This window comes from Diadema setosum, chromosome 1 (assembly GCF_964275005.1).
Source record: "Diadema setosum chromosome 1, eeDiaSeto1, whole genome shotgun sequence".
NCBI classification, from domain to species: domain Eukaryota; kingdom Metazoa; phylum Echinodermata; class Echinoidea; order Diadematoida; family Diadematidae; genus Diadema; species Diadema setosum.
In genome coordinates, this window is record NC_092685.1 from 51,754,797 (window position 1) to 51,775,133 (window position 20,337).

The 20,337-nt window shown below is 38.8% G+C and overlaps 1 protein-coding gene across 1 annotated transcript in view; it reads right to left on the bottom strand.

Moving 5' to 3' along the window:
* Positions 1–1,060: 1,060 nt before the first annotated feature.
* LOC140232058 (uncharacterized) overlaps positions 1,061–20,337 on the bottom strand; it is a 39,571-nt gene continuing 20,294 nt past the window's right edge. The window contains exons 5-10 of the mRNA XM_072312213.1: positions 20,048–20,207; positions 11,578–11,774; positions 10,579–10,753; positions 8,504–8,722; positions 3,380–6,154; positions 1,061–2,428 (exon numbers count right to left, since the gene is read on the bottom strand). Coding sequence (XP_072168314.1) covers positions 2,018–2,428; positions 3,380–6,154; positions 8,504–8,722; positions 10,579–10,753; positions 11,578–11,774; positions 20,048–20,207 — 3,937 coding nt within the window. The 3' untranslated portion in view covers positions 1,061–2,017. The remainder of the gene's footprint in view (positions 2,429–3,379; positions 6,155–8,503; positions 8,723–10,578; positions 10,754–11,577; positions 11,775–20,047; positions 20,208–20,337) is intronic.

The window sequence follows — 20,337 nt, forward strand, 5'->3', positions numbered from 1 at the left end:
TAGCTGTAAGTTTAGGCATCATTTTAGTTTGAAATCAGATTTGATAAGAAAATATTTTAGAAAAACTGCCTTGTTTTCCTTCCCCCAAACAGTAGCAAACATGTCCTGCACTGAGAACATGTAGAGCTTGGTTTTCTACAGTCTGGGTAGTGTACTTCCTGTATTGCCCGTCCTTTGCAGACACATTAAGAAAGCTAACCAAATTTACTGGGAACAAAAAAAGAAAATGGCAATAACATGATGAAAGGCAAGAAATATATTGCATCCCAATACAGCATCACACACATACAGACAGACACACACACACACACACACACACACACACACACACATGCTTAAAGCAACCTATTTGTCTAGCAAAAAAAAAAAAAAAAGATAAAAACACATGACGATCAGTCACCTGTTACACATGGCATAGTAAAAGCAATGCATACTTGCACACACACAGATCGTAAACAGACATAATTCATCCAAATGTATCATATTTACATTCTTGGTATAATTACACAGCTGTATACATTTGTACAAAATGGTACATTACCATTGTTCAATGATTTACAATGTGATTACAGTATGTACAAGCACTATTTACAACAGGATCAGCATACACATTTCACTTGCATACAGGAGAACATCAATCATGGCAGAAGGTAGTAACTAAAGATAAGTAAAGAGATAAAGACAATGAAATATCACCAGAGGAATATCTACGTCCAGCTCGGTTCTTACAATCAGCCATTAAATATACAGAACATATGTGAACTTGCCATCCATGCCACAAATGGATTATAAAAGACACACAGACTTCTACACATAGACCACTGATAATTACAGAACACATCACATACCATCACTTTTTAGCTCAAATAACTTAAAAGGAGTTTACATTCACACATTGTGCTGGTATTGCTACACAAAATACAGAGAAAGTCAAATACAATGTTATACAGTCACTGTAGACTGGTAGAAAGGTTTCATATTGCAGACTGCTTCCTTTTTCAAGTTGCTTTTAAATCAACAACTAAATATTATGCAGCCCACATGGCTTATTTTTTTTAACTTTGACATGCAAGGAGAAATTACAAAGCCTTACAACTCTTTTCTCTTCAACTTGTCATTTACACGTACCATTGGCGCTACAAGAATATCAAAAACTCTTTCAGTGAACAAGGTGATTTGGCACTGTCTTTGTTTCAATCTTTTTCCTCCAGAATTATGGCAATGGAAGAGAAATTTTGCAAGGCCAAAAAAAAAAAAAATCCAATAAAACAAGAGACTTTTCCTCTGCCATTGCATTGTAGCATTCCATACACCTGGCAGTCAACAGCATATTTTGAAAAAAAGAAAAGCAGCAGCTGGTCACATTACATTGTCCTTCAGACACAGCTAAGGACTTCATAAATTCTGAACATAAAAGAAGCTTTCATTTGTGCCTTTTTGTACGAGTTGTCAGATAATATGGATTAATCAAAAGCTGCAATAAATCAATCCACAATACATTTATTTTCATGGCAATCTAAGAATTATGTTTGGCAAGGCGTCCAGTGACAAGCTCAAAGATTGCAGCAAAATGAAGAGCATGATATTCACAAATCAGTCATGCTAAATAAGATGCAGGCTTGGGAAAGCTGAGACATATTAAGTACACAGAATGATGGTCCATGCTTAATATAAACCTGTAAGTAAGACACAGCTCCAGTTTAATGGAAGGTGACCAATATTATAGAGTATGCAGCAGTTACCTTCCATTAAGAAGCTGGAGGCATATGCTATTTGTCTGTTCTTGGAATGGATGTGTAGATCCCTGTCATACGTCACAGCTCTGAAGTGGGGAAAACATATTCAAATGTACTCCAAAAACATTTCATTGGCTACATCCAGTTATGATGCCAACAATTTTTGCCTTTTTTTCTAATACATATTATGACAAGGATCTACACATCCAAGCCAAACAGATCAATAGGATTGATTTCTGACTGTCCAGTGAGTCTACTGACCCACAAAGCATTGCAAAGTCCTACAACGGCGGTGAACCATGGACATAGTTTTTAACTGGACCCCATCTGGAAGAGTCAAGCATAAGGTTGTCCGTCAGGTAGAAGTGGCAGTCACCATTGGTATGGACAACTACAGAGGGCAGTACAATGATGAGGATGATGCACAAGAAGAGGAGCAGATGGATTGTAAAAGCCACACCCAACGACCGTCTCAAAACCGACTTACTCTGCGCTATGGGCATCTCGTACTGCTCACATGCATCCTTCACATAGGTCACAGGCCTCACAGTCTCGGCCACGTGCCTCCGCTGGGCAGAGGGAGGGGCATCTGTCTCATCCGTCGCTGGTGGACCAAACTCCCCACGGCTGGGTCTGGTATACCAGGAGACCGCTTCCTGCTGGGTGCCTGGCTCCGTCAATGATGTGATTTCCTGGTTAGGAGAATAAATGGAGGAAATTGGAAATGAGATAAAAATCAAACACCTGTTTGAATACAGCAGGGGATGCTATGATGATTCCAATAAATTCTGAGTAGTCCTGCATTGAAACATTGAATGCATCTTTTGAGCAAATTACTTTTGCTATACTGGTTGCACAGTGAGATATCTGTGTAAGCAATGTATAAATCAGATGATACTCTTTTATCTAAATTCAAAGTACCTGTAACTGGTGTTGTGAAGTCTTTCTGATATTGCATTCATGAAGAGTATGGAGTTAGATGTATTTATGACAAAATGATGTCCTCCTTTGAATGCAGAAAAAAAAAAATTACTGTAAAACCAGAAATATTTGAGACATGAAATTTTTAGCGAATTGGAGCCAATGGCCTATTTTTTTTACATGAAATTTTTGCGAATTGCCACTAGCATTCCATACATGATAGTGTAGACAAGAACTTTTGCATGCATTTAATTTTGGGAATCTTGGCTTCTCACAAAAATATCATGCAAATTAAAATTACTTGTTTTACCCTACTTTACTTACATATATTTTTTATGTAATGAGTTATTAGTTAAAATAGATCAAAGAGAGCAGAAATAAATAAATTTGTTTTTACTGTTGTTACTATAAATGCTATCCCTGCCCATGAATCTATTCAGTGGAGCAAAAAATATTCACATGCACCATTTTTCTCCAAACTACCAATGGCTAAATGACAAATCTTGTCATAACATGAGCGCTGTACTTCACAGTATAAATATACTGTTGTATGACAACATAGCTGTACTATGTATACACTCTTGAGTCTCATGTTCTGGAAAGGATGTACTAAATGTTCACTATGAAGATACATGTATGTTTATATGCATGTGTATCTATGTATTCCCACATGTAAAGGATAAAATGACAAATCTTGTTCTCCACAGAACCAATAAACTTACCTCTATGATTGGGGTCATGTGGCCATCTTCAGAGTGCAAGTAATCAGGTGAGATGGTGATTGGAGTGCAGCCCTGCGTCTCTGTATCTCTCATCTTCCCATTCTTGTCCATCCACAGGACGATGACGTCCTTCCAGCAGCCTACCTGGTCTTCCCTGAGGTCGTCGACGTCCAGGTTCCCACCACTCTTCATTTCTTCCACCAGTTGGCTAGTGGCCTCCATGAGCTGATCAGTGTCATTGGAGGCCTGAGAGTTGAGGTCCCACTTGGACTCTAGCTCCTCAGTGGGCATCAGAAGATCACTGACCGTTTCTTCCAGGTCTGCGATGTCAGCCTTCAGGGCCAGCTCCTCTGGGGTGTCTTTGGCAGCAGGTGGTACTGACCACAGGTAGCACTGCTTGTGTTTCTTGCTACTCAGGTACTGCTCCAGATTTCCCTCAGAGCATGCCTCAGCCAACTGTGAAATGTAGCTCATGTAGCCAGACTTGTTCGCTGATTCATCATTCTCATCTACAACAGTGCATGGGCTGTCTATTTCAGTGATTTTACTTGCATCCATGCTGGATTTCTCATCATCCACGCTCATCAAGGAGTGGAATCCAGTGTCACAACTGCCCGTAACACTCCCCTCTGTTCCGTCATTTTGGGCTGAGGACTCAGTGGAGGTGGATCCCGACTTTCGCTTGTTTCGCTTGTGTTTCTTTGACTTCTTGCTTCGTTCCATGGCTTGGTCGTCTTCCTGCAATGCCTTGGACAAGGTGTGTTTCACTGCAGCCTGTATACTAGCAAGTTCCTTGCACTCACAACTATCACAGTGTGCCGTAGTATTGGCAGGCCACGTGAAATTGAAACTACCAGTACAAGTGTTCCACAGTGAATGGTCGTTAGAGAGTGAATCACTCAATGTAATGGCGCTGCAGTTCTCCACTTCCTGCAAGCTAAGCTCAGCTGAATCCTCTGATTGGCTGTAATAGTTCACTTCCTGATTGGCATGTGTTTGTTCGCTGGCTGTGGTTGATTCCTCCACTGAGGTCAACTGATCATCGTCGGTTGGAACCATCTTGCGTACAATGCTAGAAACAATATCAAAACTGTCAGAAAGTTGGTGGGGGGTTGAGAATTTTGCTTCCCTGACTGCTTCTGTGAAACTATCAAAACGTGATTTTTTATTGTGACTTCTGCTCTTTTCTTCTGGAGCAATTTGATGAACCAGTTCTGTCACAAAGTCAAGAGATTCATACATGTGAGTAAGACTGATGTCGGTTATTTCCAGTAGGTTGTCTTTCTCCTCAACTTTCCTCTGAGTGGCATCATTAGACCACTGGGAATGTGTTCTCTGTCCCAGGCTCTTCCTTCGGTGGGAGATGGCAGGAATGCTGTTCTCAGTTTGTCTGTCCTCACTGAGAGAATCGTCGGTGGATACATGGACGAGGGATGGAATCAGGTTGGTGGACTTGAGGTAGGCTCCTAACTCTGGTGCTGAGGATAGACTCCTGAGGGATGAGAAGAGTGAGTTGGTTGAAGACTCTTCAGAGATCGGTGGGCTAAACTGATGGCTGTCCTGGGGCCAAGTAGACAGCAGAGGTGATGACGCTACCGATGAAGACTCATAATCTGCGGAAGCAAAAATGGAGTCCTCTGGGCAGAGTTCCGGGAGATCATCAATAGTTTCATTCTTCTCCTCCTCCTCTTCCTCCTCTCCACCCAGACTGCTATCAGTTTGCTTGCTGCTCTCAGACCTATCAGGGGTGTTCATGTAGTCCATTTCTAATGAATCTGGACATTCAGCAACATCTTCCATTGACCCAATCATCCATCCAGCATAATCATCATTGAATTCTTGGGTCTCTTCCATGAAGACACAATCTGGAAGAGCAACATCATGGACAGAGTCCTCAACCAAGAAGCAGTCGTCATCCAGATCACCATCATATTCATCTCCGATGTCATCATCCGATGCCAGACACTCCAGGGCTTCTTCTGCCTCCTCAGACAAGAAGTCTGACCCGACAGATCCCAAGCGGCCATGGTGCTCCTCTATACTGGAGATGGCTTGGGCGTAAGCATTGCACATCATTTCCAGGGACATCCTCTCTTCTCCAGAATTCTCTCCATCTTCCTCCTCCTCAATTCCCCTCTCAGCCTGCACCTGCCTGAGGGCAGCCCGCATCCTATCCAGCTCCTCTGCTTTCAGCATGTGGTCTTCCCTGGGTGACATGGACCAGAACTCCAGAGCTTCAGCAGCCTTGGATGTCTTCTCCTCCTCGGCCATTTCTGCCTCCACCTCCTGGATGCGCTCCTCTTCCAGCTGGAGGTAGGCATCCAGCATCTCATCTGTCAGCTCCATGATGTCTGGTGTCTCACTCAGCGGCAAGGCCAAGTCATCATCAAGCTCGCCCTCCTCTTCTTCCTCCTCATACTTCAGTGGAAGGTGATCATCAAATGCAAAGTCTTCTGCTGACACCTCTGAAGCATCACTAATGCTGAATGCGTCATTCTCTGAGAAAGCTTCCCTCGCGATCAGAATGTCCTCATACTCAATGCTCCGGCCATGATCATGGGTCCGGTTGCCATAGCCATCGACAACATCGTCATCTTTGGCTCCAGATGGGCAAAATATTGGTGGACTGGGGTCATTGCACTTTTCTGTAGGAATCCAACTCGGCAGACTGGGCTCTTCAACACTAATCTCTTCCAAACTTTCTTCCATGATGAAGGGCAGATCCGGTGTCTGAGGCCTCTGCTCTTCATCTGACATATTTCCAGATACTGCAACCTGTGCAACATAAGATGATACATTTCATATATACTCATTCAAATACTGCAGTCCTGTCTATGCAATGAAAAAGAGATATAGCACAGAACAGGGAAATTTGAGTTTCACTATTCAAGCATGCTTTAATATCATATTTCATCACACTTCCTTCGGTGTTTTTGGTTTTGTTGCCTCACATCTCAAATTACATATTCCTGGGATTCCCAAGCAAGAGTCATAGAAGTAAACTTCAAACCAATTATTATACGCTCATATTAGCAATAGTTGCTGCCTAGTCAAGAAATGCTGCCAGCATCAGCTCTTATAATCTAATTTACATATAGCTCATGGTGTGCCCATGATAAGAACTTGTTCAAAAATGTCAAAACATGATTTCCCTTTAAGTGATTAGCAGTGGCAGTCCTCCATAGGACTAGAAATCCTTCAAAATCATCCCCACAGGAAATCTAGAAATAGCAAAGGAATCATGTCAGAGTGATTACAACTTTATTACAAGAGAGAAAAGAATGAAAAGGGATGTGTATTTTTCTATGTATAAAGAAGGAAGAGGTGTTCAAAAGGGTATAATGACACACATACTGGTCCATAAAATTGATTAAAGGAGCATGTTTAAACACAGCTTCCTGGGTGTGACACAGACAAACTGTATAAGACTATGTGAATAGAGTACTATTGTCAGTCAAAGAATGACACAACATCACAGGCATATTTGATAATAATGAATACATCAAACTAACTAGGTTTAACAGTATTCTATCAGTGTTTCCTGGAGTAGGCAGTCAAGTTTGGAACACAACAGGGATTTGTGCTGGACAGGGGAACCCTCTGTTGCCCATGAAATGATCAGTTCGACCATGGTATTCTCCTAAAGCTCACTAACAAGAGACCAGATGTCTACCCTATTCAAGTCAGATGTCATAAAAGAGCCCCCCTCCCTCTCCCCCCCCCCCCCCCCGACCACATACAAAGCCAGGATTAACCAGGATTTCCTCTTTCCTTTGCCACAATGTATTTTCATATACTCAGCCAGAAGGACTTAATGGAATACATAACTATTCATAATATCAATCCATAAAACTGTGTGTTTTTTTTTTTTATTACAGCATTCTGCAGTGTTGGTTTGAATAATTACAATATAATTAGCAACCAGCTTGTACATGTGAGTGAATTTACTGTCCTTCTTTACAATTTGATCAGATTATGCAACAAAGGGCTTGAAGAAAAAAAAAATATTTCTGATGAGCTTAAGTGGTTTTTAGGAGTTGGCAGCACAGGAATAGATCTAAATAATCCAATGTAAAGTGGTTCTAGCTCAAATAGTTTTCAGGACAGCTACAAGAATAATACAATCCTAGAAGCTGTATATTAATTTTTGACATTGTTGTACAGGCTTTTTCCTGGTAGTTCCACACATTTAGCATTTATACATATGTACATATTGGTCTTGTCTTTTAAGCTACTTGAAATTCTGAACAAATTCTTGCAACAGGCACTCACAAGATGCTCTCCACTTTTTTTCTACATGTAAAATGAAATGAGAAAAATCATAATCATTTTGTTTCGGATCAACAGTCAAGACTGGACTGTTTACATAAAAATCTAGAGGATATCACCTTCCAGTGAGTAAATACAGACAAAATTCTATAATAGCAAAGGAAGAACTAAATGCACTTTATAGGTACTTAAAGCATTTCACAGCTGTTTGATCAAGCAAAGCATAAGGGCATTGATAAATGATTATGACCTCTATCATTATACTAAAGCTGATCTTTCCAACTAATCTCATCTGCTTTCATGACAGGGCGCCCTCATTAGTAAAGTTCTGTGAGGACCTCAACTGATACATGTCTTAATATTCTGTGGGCCTCACAGATTATGACTACCAGCATAAAATTTTGATGAACAAAAAAAGTCATGCACAAACCAGACCTGTAAAAAAAGTATCAATAAAAGTGAACTGTTTAAATTTTTGAAAAATGCTATCAATCTGCCTTTACTATTACATGTGTTTCTCTAAATGTCAGTTCTAAGAACAGAATTATGATGGAGGTCACTTTCAACACGTACCATACCAACAATTGCTAATCATCAATCAGTTTATAAGCAAACATCATGACATAGATTCTGAGTCAAGAATGAAATCTAGAAAGCTGATAAAAGTGTCCAGAATGTCAACAGACTAATTATTTGTTGCTACGACAACAGGAACAACTTATGCTATGTAGTCATGCATAAAATGTGAAAATATTAGTAAAACTGGCCAACAGCTATTAAAGTAAAACATAGCGATGGTTATTAAAAGAAACTACTTTTACTGGAGGAATGTAAACTGCATTAACAGCGTCATACCTTCATGGACTCCGTTCTCTCCCTTGTGTGTGCCAGGATTTCTTGGGATTGCATGCGGACATTTTGCCAGCGTCTTTCGACGTTGATGGCGCCGAGCTGCAGGGTCTCCCGCTCCCTCTGGTGAGAGCTAAGGTAGAGATCGTCCTCTTGGAGTAGACTACACAGCTCCAGCACAACTCCAACCCCCTGACTGTGGCTCTCAATCTCCTCACATAGCTCCTAGTGGTGGAGGAATGGAAAGACATTCACAAAGTCAGCATCATTTTCCTAGCACTTTATTTTAACACTGCTTCAAAAAAAAAAGTTCTCCAAAGATGTTTGGACCCCAAACTTACGATATCAGGGCCATATGTGACCTTGCACCTCAAAACAAACAAAAAGTCGCCAGACATGAATTTTTAGTTAAGACCATATTCTGAAAGAGCAGACCTAAAGCTTTAAAATGATGTACAACTCAAATCAAACGGACTCTCCTAACCTAACTAAATATTGGAAAGAAAGCACAAACTCAGGAAAAGTGCGAACTGAGAAAAGAGGCTCTGAAGTACAGTGTCTATTCAAGCGCTTAATCGTTACCAAACCGTGCTGGCTGTGCAATGAATGGGACAAAAAACAGGAAGTAAACCACCAGAGTAATAACAATGAAGGGATTATCAGATTAAAATGAAATTAAGCATACCTCATTAACACATTCTGTCCATAATTAATGCCAACTTTCAAAGCAGCAGCACTATCCTTTCAAAAGTTATTAGAGTTGAAAGTGAAGAGTGTGGACAAGGTTTTTCAGAAATGAAAAAGGGATTCTAAAGACACACCTAATCACACTATTCTACCAAAAATGTTCGAGATAAGCTGCTAAAAAACACACTTTCCTGCCCGTTTTATGATACCAAATTTTAGCATAATGTAAAAGAAGACCCGCTCTTTCAGAAAATATGAAAAAGTCAAGTTCGACTAGGTTGACCCATTTCACTTATTTTCAGTCCTCACCCAAAATCAGTGTGTGCGACTTTATGTTCGTTTTGAGGTGCACGGTCACATATATGTTCATAAAAGCATACATAGCATTTGTAAGGTTTTGGTTTAAGCAATGAAATCATCAAGAAACTGACTAAGTTTGATCAAAATGGTTGAAAGTGCACTGCCCTTTGAATACACACATATGAATCTCTTTTTTGTCCTGTAAATAAAATTTTAATTACCAGGAAATGAGAAGCTAAGTGCTAGGATCATGAGTGTCAAACACATCAACACACATATGGGTACATCATTATCATCGTAATCACTAAATTGCCTTAAAAAGATGCTCTGAAAATACAATTGGCACAGAGTTTTGCCAACAGCAACTTTGCTTATCTGCATATTTTGTGAGAATCACATGATAACTACTTACATTGGATGTTTGAGCAGAGACGTTGTAACTTTAATGGGTGTTTTTTGCTTTTTTTTATTTAATGAATTCTCTACTTCCTAACATATGTTAAACATGGATATTCAATTAGCTCACCAGGATCATCCACATTAGAATTGTATGATGATCAATTGAATTCCTACCTGGCTGACATATGATTTGCCATGATGAACAATATGATGATTATATTTATCATTTTTTCTACCACTCTTTTAAATTAGCATTCTTTAGGCTAATAGCTTCGTCACGGCCAAACAAGTGATTATATCTCTATAGTTTGAGACAGCATTTACTCACATACTCAATGTATGGAGACCACGGTATCATTATCATATCATGCTGATTAATGGATCCTATTGAAATATCAAACACAGGAAGGTTAATATACAGCAGATTACAATGATGGATAATGTAAATGTTTGATAAGAATCTAACAAAGAATCAAATCAAATCAATGTAAAAAAAAATGATCAATTAGTTCGTTCAGTTGACTGTGTCTTTCATTAATGTATGAAAAAGAAATTCAAAAATAAAATAAAATCAATCAATCAATCAATCAAAATCACTCTACGAAATTGCACACAGTGGCTCTACAAGAGGGTCTTTTCATCCTTTCCTTAACATGTGTGCATTTAATTTCACAATGTGGTATGCACAGACTGACCTCTAAGGATTGGAGTCTGTTTTCCAGCTGGTAAAGTTGTGGAGCCTCACTGCCCTCAGTCTCAAACAGTCTGCCCTCGATGTGGGTCAGCCATGTCTTGAGCTGACCAATAGCCTCGTCCACCTCAATGGCCATACTCATGGCCTGCTCAGAACTACTGAAGGCATTTGGGCTCCTGGTAAATAGCAGACAGTCACAACCAATTAAATAGCATTTCTATCAAGCACACATCATAAATATTTGCTTGTAAGAGCACAAGGACCTTAAAGACGCAATTTCGTCAATCAACTACTCAGCCCTGACATTATCTTTGGCCATTTTACTCTACAAAGACTTTTTTTCTAATCCTAGACTTTTTTTTCTAATCCTAGACTAAAAGACTGCCGTCACATAAGTGATCAAGTCATAACATTATTACTACTAGAGGGGCATTAGCACAAGCAATCACAAGCACAAGCAATCACAAGCTATAACAAGTGTTACAACATTTACTGCAATTTCCTTATGCTCAAAAATATGATCTAAATCTGATGTCACTTACATAACCAATAATATATGACTTACATATTAAAGTCTATTGACATTTCATGATTGCACTATTCTGAAACAGTTTGAACATACATTTATAAAACTGTAACTATGACTGAAGATGAACATCTAATCATCTATTAATGTTTTTATGTAAACATGAAACTGGAAACATTTTCTCTATGGACCTATCATTCTGTACTACCAGTATTCCTTGTGATTCATGAATTGCTCTGAATTCATTTTTGTATTCAATTTGATAACCCTTCTAAAAGTTATTTAATGATACTCATGATACTCAGTTTGAAATAACAAGAGGGAAATTAATACCTGAGAAGGATTGGAAATTTTTTTTTAACTTTTATTTTTTTGCATTGAATTTAAAAGTGATAAAATTACATGTGTATAAAAAGGAAAAGTGAGATATCGTCATTAGGGCAACACATTGAGTATTCTCCCCTCAGCACTCACCTTGTGCTGCTAGACTTGCGTGCCAGGAGTGGGCTTGGTGCAATGTGCTGCTGAAGGGCTTGCCACTGTTGGTTGAGAGCCCCCAGTTTGGCACCTACCTCCTCCACCAGGCTGGGTTTGGAGGCCATGAGCTGGAGTCCTTTCCTCTGCAGCTTACTACGACTCACCTCACGTAGCTGCATCTCCTGCTCATAGCCCTGGATGGAGGAGGAAGAGGGAGAAAGGAAACGGGGGCATATCTAATTAATTTCTCCCACCAAAGTTGACTATCTCGCCCATGGCATACTGCACTATTTGGAGGATAGGGCATGACTGTCTTCTACCTTACTAACCAATGAGAACCATCCCCTAAAGCTTTACACTCCTGTTGCCATAGATCCTCAGCCAATCTCCGTTACCTACATTCCATCTCTCTTGGAAGGCAAGGGTGATGACAGCTTCCCTCTTCCATGGCAGCTTTTCTCGCTTCCTCTGACTAAATCTCAATCCGATGACTATTCTCTCTGGTATCTCCCCCTTGTCGTTTCACCTGCTATCAAATTTCTGCTGCCTCTTAAATCCAAGTCATAAGCAAAAATCTAAACTACAAAACAGCGAGAAAACTGTGCCAGACTTACAGCATGTACAATAATACTCCACATGGCAATATACCTTCCCATTGAAAGTTGATGCTATTACATACAGAAGTGTGAGACTTATGACACTATTTCAACTGACAAACCTTGAACTGGATATAAAATTTAGAACACAAATACGTTCAGCACCCTACAGCACACATCCAGATTGCATCTTATCTACTGAAATACATCCTTTGGAACCTTTGACTGGAAAATCTGTCAGTGTACTGAAATAACTTCCAAAGGAAGGAAAAATGCAAAGGGTCATGTCAACACTAAACACACAATTAACAATGTAGTGGAACCACACTGAATTCTACTCTACAATCTCTTGATCAAGAATACTGAGATAGATGTCACGATATCACAGAACACAAAGATACATCATGCCATGTCAAGCTTTGCTAGTATCAAAGTCTAAACCAATGACACCTGTTCCATTCACATCACCTTTCTATCACACGATCTGTATATCTGGGTCAATCCCTGATTCAAAGGAGTGAAATATTATACCCCTTTAGAAATCTTCACATATCAGTGCACTTGTGAGCAGTTCCTTTAGGGGGATTGACATGGGCTACCTACAATTTGAAGACACTGACAATTTGAAGTATATGTATATACAGACAGCAATCTGGGGGGGGGGGATCATGTGAACTGCAAAAGTGTCTATCTCAACATGGTAACAGGATAGATCACTTGGTCTCATTTGTCTTTATCTTGCATTTGATAATATAATGAGTCATTGTGACAGTCCAGTGTATGCACAGTGACTGGAGTATGAAAACTAAACAATAATACTCTCAAGTTTCCACAGTTTCACATCTCATACCTTGACAGTTTTTATTACTGTATACACAAATGTTCAATCACTACTTTTAAACTAGAAATGAAAGGGGGGAATCAGCTGAACCAGACAAGGGTGAGATGAGGTCAGACAGCTATTACCATGGGTCTGCTGTCAGGAAGACTGAACTATTTCCTGCATGGAACCGATCGATCACACACTTCCCTTCTTTCTCTACAGTACAAAACCTTTGTCAATATCCTTTGATGTGCTACAAACCTAGTTTCTTCCATCCAACAAGTTTTCCCCCTGAAACTGGGTCACTGTATACAGTTAAATTGGAATTTGACAAACATTCCTACAGCTTACAAATATTGACATTGATTATTCAATGATTGTACAGATGTTGGGATAGACTAAAGAAAACTTAGAAAACTAGAAATGTCGCTACAGCGACTGGTTATACCCCCGCCAAACAACATTTCATAAGCTTTGGTCAAAACAACATTTCATAAGCTTTGGTCAAAACAACATTTCATAAGCTTTGGTCAAAAAACTGAGGAAGTAGTTAAATCTGCAAGATCTTTCCTTGATCTTCTGCCATTAATATGCCGTTACCATGGCAATGTACTTTCGGGTACTGTCGAAAAATGCGTCTTGCACATCTACAACCAAAGGCACACATCTGTACCAAGTTTCATGGAAATTGGGCAAAAACTGAGGAAGTAGTTTGCAACACAAAATTTTCCATCATTTTGGCTCATAATATGTGAGCTGTTACCATGGCAACATACTTTTTGTCACTGTCAAGAAATGTGTCATGCTGACCAATTCTAAGACAAACATTCAATATGAATTCCATGAGAATTGGAAGAACACTGATGAAGCAGTTTTGCCATGAAGCATTTTGCCCTATATTTTACCAATAACATGCCGTTACCATGGCAACACACTTTTTGCCACTGCGGAAATATGTGTCTTGCACATTAACATATTCAGATGAACATCTGTACCTAATTTCATAAAAATTGATCAAAAACTGTGGGAGGAGTTCGCGACGCAAGATTTGTACCCATTTTTGCCCATAATATGCCGTTACCATGGCAACGTACTTTTGGGTACTGTCAAAAAATACGTCTTGCACATCTACAACCCAAGGCACACATCTGTGCCAAGTTTTATGGGAATCAGTTGAAAACTGAGGAAGTAGTTCGCGACGCAAAATTTGCAACGGACCGACCGCCCGACCGACCGCCCGACCGACCGCCCGACCATCCGCTGATTCCTATATACCCCCTTCAAACTTCGTTTGGCGGGGGTATAATTATTCCTTCTCGACCGAGACTGAGTTTTTAAAATTCTACAATGACTTTGTGCTGACAAATACCTCTAGGGGAAAGTGTTCACCACAACATCAAAGTCTGATTTGATTTTTTCTATCAACAGTCATCAATATTCCTCCATGCAGTGTACACATGAAATATATTGTCTGCAAACAAATTTAACACCCTTGGCATATAGTCAAGCGCTACAATGTAATTAAGAGTGCTGCAAGAATAATGATGGAAATCTAATACAGCATCATTACAATGTGATTAATATTTGTTGATGAAGTGTCTACAAGACACCAATGTAGAATGTGTACTCTTGTGTATCCCATCTGTATTTAAAGGATGAACCTCCCCCCCCCCCAAAAAAAAAAAATAAAATTATGACCATGGAATAAGAATAATGATAATAAAAAGATGCCGTCTAACTAATTTAGTTGGGCTTTACAAGGGTGTTAAGACAGACAAAAAAAGGAAAAGAGAAAATTTAATGAAAAATCATTTACTAGAAATAAGCTTGAATATTTGCCTAAGAAAGCATTCAACAATGATTTACAAAAATAATGTTACTAATAACATGTCTCGAGCAGAGGTGTGTAATAACATATTTTAGTAACAAATATATAAAAAGAATAAAAAAAAGTGTGCATCTCTTGAAGTGACTTAGCACCACAATGTCTATTTAGTTGCTGATCTTTAAGGAATGGAAATAACTTCTGCTATGAAATTCAGTGTCAATGTCTGACTTTTTATTCAACCCATAAAGGATGGTATAGTGTTGGTTTAAATTGAGATTAATATTTTAACTTTTTGCAAAGCAATTAGAAACCACTTACATGAAATATTAAAGAACATACAATTCTAAGAAAAATCAAAAATATATTTGATAAAAAATTGGTTTTGAAATGGATGAGATGTTCACATACAAAGTAAAACAAAGTGATCCTAACGAATGGTGGCACCCACCTTTTATTAGGACCACTTTGTTTTGTTTTGGAATATCTCAGCCATTTAATGACTTATTTTTGGTGGTATCAAGTAAACATTTGATTCCTCATAGAATTGTATGTTTGCTTGCTTTTTTTTTAATGTTTCACATAAGTTGTTTCTTATCATGTTGCAAAAAAAAAAAAATAACTTTGAATCCCATCTCAACCTAAACAATACCATCCCTTCAGTCCTGTGAGAATACTGCTGCAGATACTGTATTATCGTCTGGTTATTGTGAAATTAGCATCTCTGCATTTCATATCTTATAATCGGGAAAGATTAGATGAAGCTGGTTGAAATCATTAAATTTGCACAAAATCAGAAAGAAATAGGCACCAATTTGTCAATGTGAAAGAGAAATAGGATTATGATTTGGTTACAAATCCAGCAATACATGGGGCTTACGAAAATTCTGCAAACAAAACAAACACGCATACATGAACAACAAAGGGCTAAAAATGAGAGATTTTTTTGTGTACCTTACAAATTGCTCGCTACAAAGACTAAATATTCATCAAACTAAACTTGAACTCATCAATGAGACGAGTTAGGTGATGAGGAAGAGCTAAAAATATCAAGCACGAATGTTGTCATCTTTGAAACTTTGCACTCATAATCAAAGCGGTACCTTTAGAAGAGCACGCTGCTTTTAGGGGGAAAAAAGAAATTAGACCCTTGTATTATGTCAAATAGGTGATGGGAACTGTATTTTTAGCAAGAGAACTTTTTAATAGAGTAGATGTTTTATGGGGCATATTTACCTTCAAATGGAGCTGTTTTAAGTAAAATGCAGCACCAAACCACAAACATGTGGCTTCTGAGACTTGCTGAGTTAAAGCAGTTTACAAGAACTAAATTCAGAAAGATGCCACTTTGAGTTATTTCTAGATCATCCCTCATGTAGGAGAATGATGGAGGCCATTTTGAATTGCAAGGTACTTCACCGTGTGTCTTTCTCCTCACAGTACACACCACCCATCCCCGCCCCTAGGATAATATATCATGACTGACATTAATGGCTGGTAGGAAAATGTCACATTCATTACTAAAGGGTCTCTAGCTCCATCTCAGTGCATGCTAAAATGTCATTATGCTAATCCTCCATTTTTTTTTTCTAAGCACCTCAGGTAATTCTTGACGTCAACCTTTCTCTGAGAGCCAGCCTCTTGGATATTCTTTCATTATCACATGCTAGTTGGTTCTGAGTCAAAACTCTGTAATTCTTGATGAAACTCCTGTCCACCAATGCTACCCAGCTGAACTGTCATGATTCTGACCAAACACAGAAAAACACAAAAACTTACCCCACTTACATCCATCACTCCCTAGTGCCTGTTATGTGACCATCCTCCATTATACCGGTAAGTCCCAACATTGTGTCAGACCTGAATGTAACCCTACCAGGTGCAGCCAGGGAAACCTAGATCTTGACTGTTTAACAATTCAAGTACTGGACCAATGTGAAGGCAGTAGGTTGCTGCTTTACACCTACGTGGCAGGGCAAGCCGAGGCTTCCTGCCTCCGTGCATCCACCCCAAGGCAAGTCTAAATTAAGGGGGTAGAGATCTCTAACATATGAGGCAACGGTTGAAGTCATAAAGGTTAACTGCCTAACCATACAGCCAGATGTGATGGTAGATATATAAAGGGAAGGGTAATAAAGCAGATCTGAACTGGCATTACAGCATTTGCATGTACCAGTAATCCAGCAATGTGTGATTTTAAACCCATTTTCAACTTGAGGTTTCAATTTCCACAGAAAGCTATTCTGGAAAAGCAGACAATATGGTCAACCTTTGCAGGATGAGGCATGATAGTAAAAGACGTGTGAAGTCATACAACATCATCATTCAAACTGAATATATTCTCCCTTGTTATAACACTGCATCAAAGAATAATTCTGAACAATATAATGGTTCAAGTTTATTTCTGCAATTTTTGTTGGTCAGAAAGAAGCAAATATGGATGACTTTGAACAGCCATGTCACAAGGTCTGATTCTGAAGACTGACAATGCCACATGGCTTTGCAGTTGGCGTTGAATGGCTACAGTGGAATTTCAACCAAGCGGTGCCGGTGCAGTGAACATATGACCTCACACACATGGAATGCATATGTTTGAATTCATATTAAAGGGCATCACTATGCATACGGAACTATCTACACTAATTGAGATATGAGTTATGCCTTTATCTACGGTGCTCAGGAAAGCTAGCATAAGAGAGGAAACATTAAAAAAAAAATCTTGTAGTCTTTTTACTCTCTGTTTATGACAGGAATGAAAGGAAGTGTAGATCTTAGGAAAGTTAGAACTAAACCTTGATCCAATGCGAGATTACATTTTAAGTCTACAGTGACATAATAGAGAATATGAAACTTTCTTTTTTCATTTCTCTCTTTTTTCTATTAAAAAAAAACAGAACAGGTATAGGATACATTATAGAATGGGTAGTGAGAATCCTGCAATCTCATTGGTTGAGAGCTATGTGTTGATTTTTACTGGCCGCACGCTGAGTCACAGTGGTAAACATGTTATCGTGCACTTGTAGCAAGAGTACGCGCACTTGTAACTAAGGTTCGTGCACTAAGCAAGCATTCGCGCACTCAGTATGAGATTGTAGATGCCTATTGGCTGAAAAATCATGCATCCAGTAATAACGGGATGCATGGTTTTGAAGTACTGGATGAATGATTTTTGGGCTTTCGTCTATGGCAAGCCAAAAGGAAATACATCCAGTGAATTTGCCATTGCGTAACATGATCGAAAAATTGATTTTTGGCAAGAAAATTGTCCCCATTCTATAACACAGATGACGCACATGTCTTTTCATGCGTCAGTCGGAATAGTGTGCATGCGGTAACTGTGGAATTTAGCCTAAACCCACTCAGTTTCACTTCCTGGGTTAAGCATTCCATAGTTACCTTATGCACACAATTCCGAAAGACACACTCAGAAATGTGCATCATTTGTATATTATCCACTAGTGTGATTCCTATATGCATTTTCATGATGTTTCCTACATGTCCACTGAATCTGTGGCATATCTTTTCAATCTTAATTCAGTGCCACTTTTACTGTCCATTCCTTCCAGGATTTCATATTTCAGTGAGTGGGCAGGGGATTATACTCTGCCAGAGAGAGATATTATCTTCCTAAAATTCAATCATCAAATATTGCTATCAGACTATAAAACATCACTCTGTGATATTCAGTTTGTCAACTCAATGGCTAGTGGAGAGCTTTTAGCCTACATACAAACTCGCAATCTGAGAACAAGATGACCACTTAAACTCTGGTGTAAGATGAAAGTATTCCCCCTCGCTGTATCTGTATTACCAATTTAAATGTCAAGGCCACCAGACCAAGAGCTACTTAGATTATGCATTAGAAACAGTGGACACTCGGCAAGGCCTTCCAGAGCCCCACTTCACACTTTAAAGATAATCTGACGATTGAAAACTCTATGGGTAGCATTCACACTGAATTCTTGCAAAGACATATATTCATGATGTTAACCAAATATATGGATGTAATTTACTTCTTAAAAACAAAAAAGTGACAAGTGATTCTAAACAATAGAGAACATCATGATACAATGTGTCCTTATTTAACATTGTGCCGCCTGGGAACACAATATGGAATTTAACCATAATTCAATATGCATAAAATATAATTTTTTTTACACAATGTAACTGAAACACAACATGGAAATGTTTGATTGCAAAACAGCCATAGCACTTGTTCCTTCCCATAAAGAGTGAACTTTGGTCCACTGGAAAATGATCAAAATGTGGTCCTTTTCTCATCTTTGAATATATTTGAAATTTTAGGTCTCTTCATGATACCATTTTCTGACAAAGTAGCACTTACCTATCACTGAATTTCATCAGAAAATGATGCACATATTTATATTTGACTTCCTATTCCTCTTTTACTCATTTAGGGTAAAACACAAGATAGAGAATAATGATGACAAATCATTCCATGATTTGCATTTTTTGTCATAATTTACTGCTACTCACTGGTTTTCAAAAACAAAACAAAACATGATAATCATCATTTCCTTGAACTACAAAAAAAAAGCATCTAAAACAAAGTTGTAATAATGCATTTATACTGCATTTGTATAGTGTATTTGCAGTGAGAGTGAACTGTATAATCAGATGAGTTTTGAATGTCGATATATTCTGAGTAAGACACTGTAGAATTTGATTAAACTGATTTTAACTTTGCGCTGGCATATACAGACTGCTAGGGGGAATTCCTGCACAGAATCCAAACAATTTCACAAAAGCCATAAAAATGTGGTCTATTATTCTGTTTCTATTTTTTTTTTTTTTTTTTTGATTTTTTGTTGGCTTTATGCTTGTTTTGCTTTGCATGGATTTATTTCATTACTTTGTTGTGGTCTGGCTTGTTTATCCTTGGTTTTGTTTCAGTTTTGTTTTGCTTTCTTTTGTTTTTAAAGGGGGTTGCCCAAAACTGAGACAAGCAACCAACCCATAGGTTGGTGTTACAACCAAGTTGGTATTCATATGAGCAAAGTTATATTTCCCTACTAATGCAGAATGTGTTTTGGAGGCTTGCTAACAGCATTACACTAAGTGGAGAATTGAAAATATTCATCAGCTTGCAGGCTAGGATTGCATGCAGCGAAGGATTAGAGCTCAGACTAATTAGATTACAGAAACCAGTGTATGACTAGAAGCTGTGTGTCATTACGAAGAATGAGGGCGCTATATCTCTACCTTGCACATGTGCTGCTTGTGGTGCTCCGAGACCCGCATGTCGGCACTGTCTGATACGGCAAGGTGCATGTCATCCAGCCAATCAGAGAGCTCGTTATAAAGTACTTCAAACTCTGGTGATGAGCTGCATGATGGTGGGTTGCTGGTTGCAGGAGAAAACCTGTGAGAAATCATAACATTTACTTTCAGGGATTTGTCTTTTTGAAAGGGGGAACACTTTCATTATCACTTTAGCCATCACCGTTCAAATAAAATGTTCAACAATCGTTCTTTTTCTTCTTCTGGTTGCC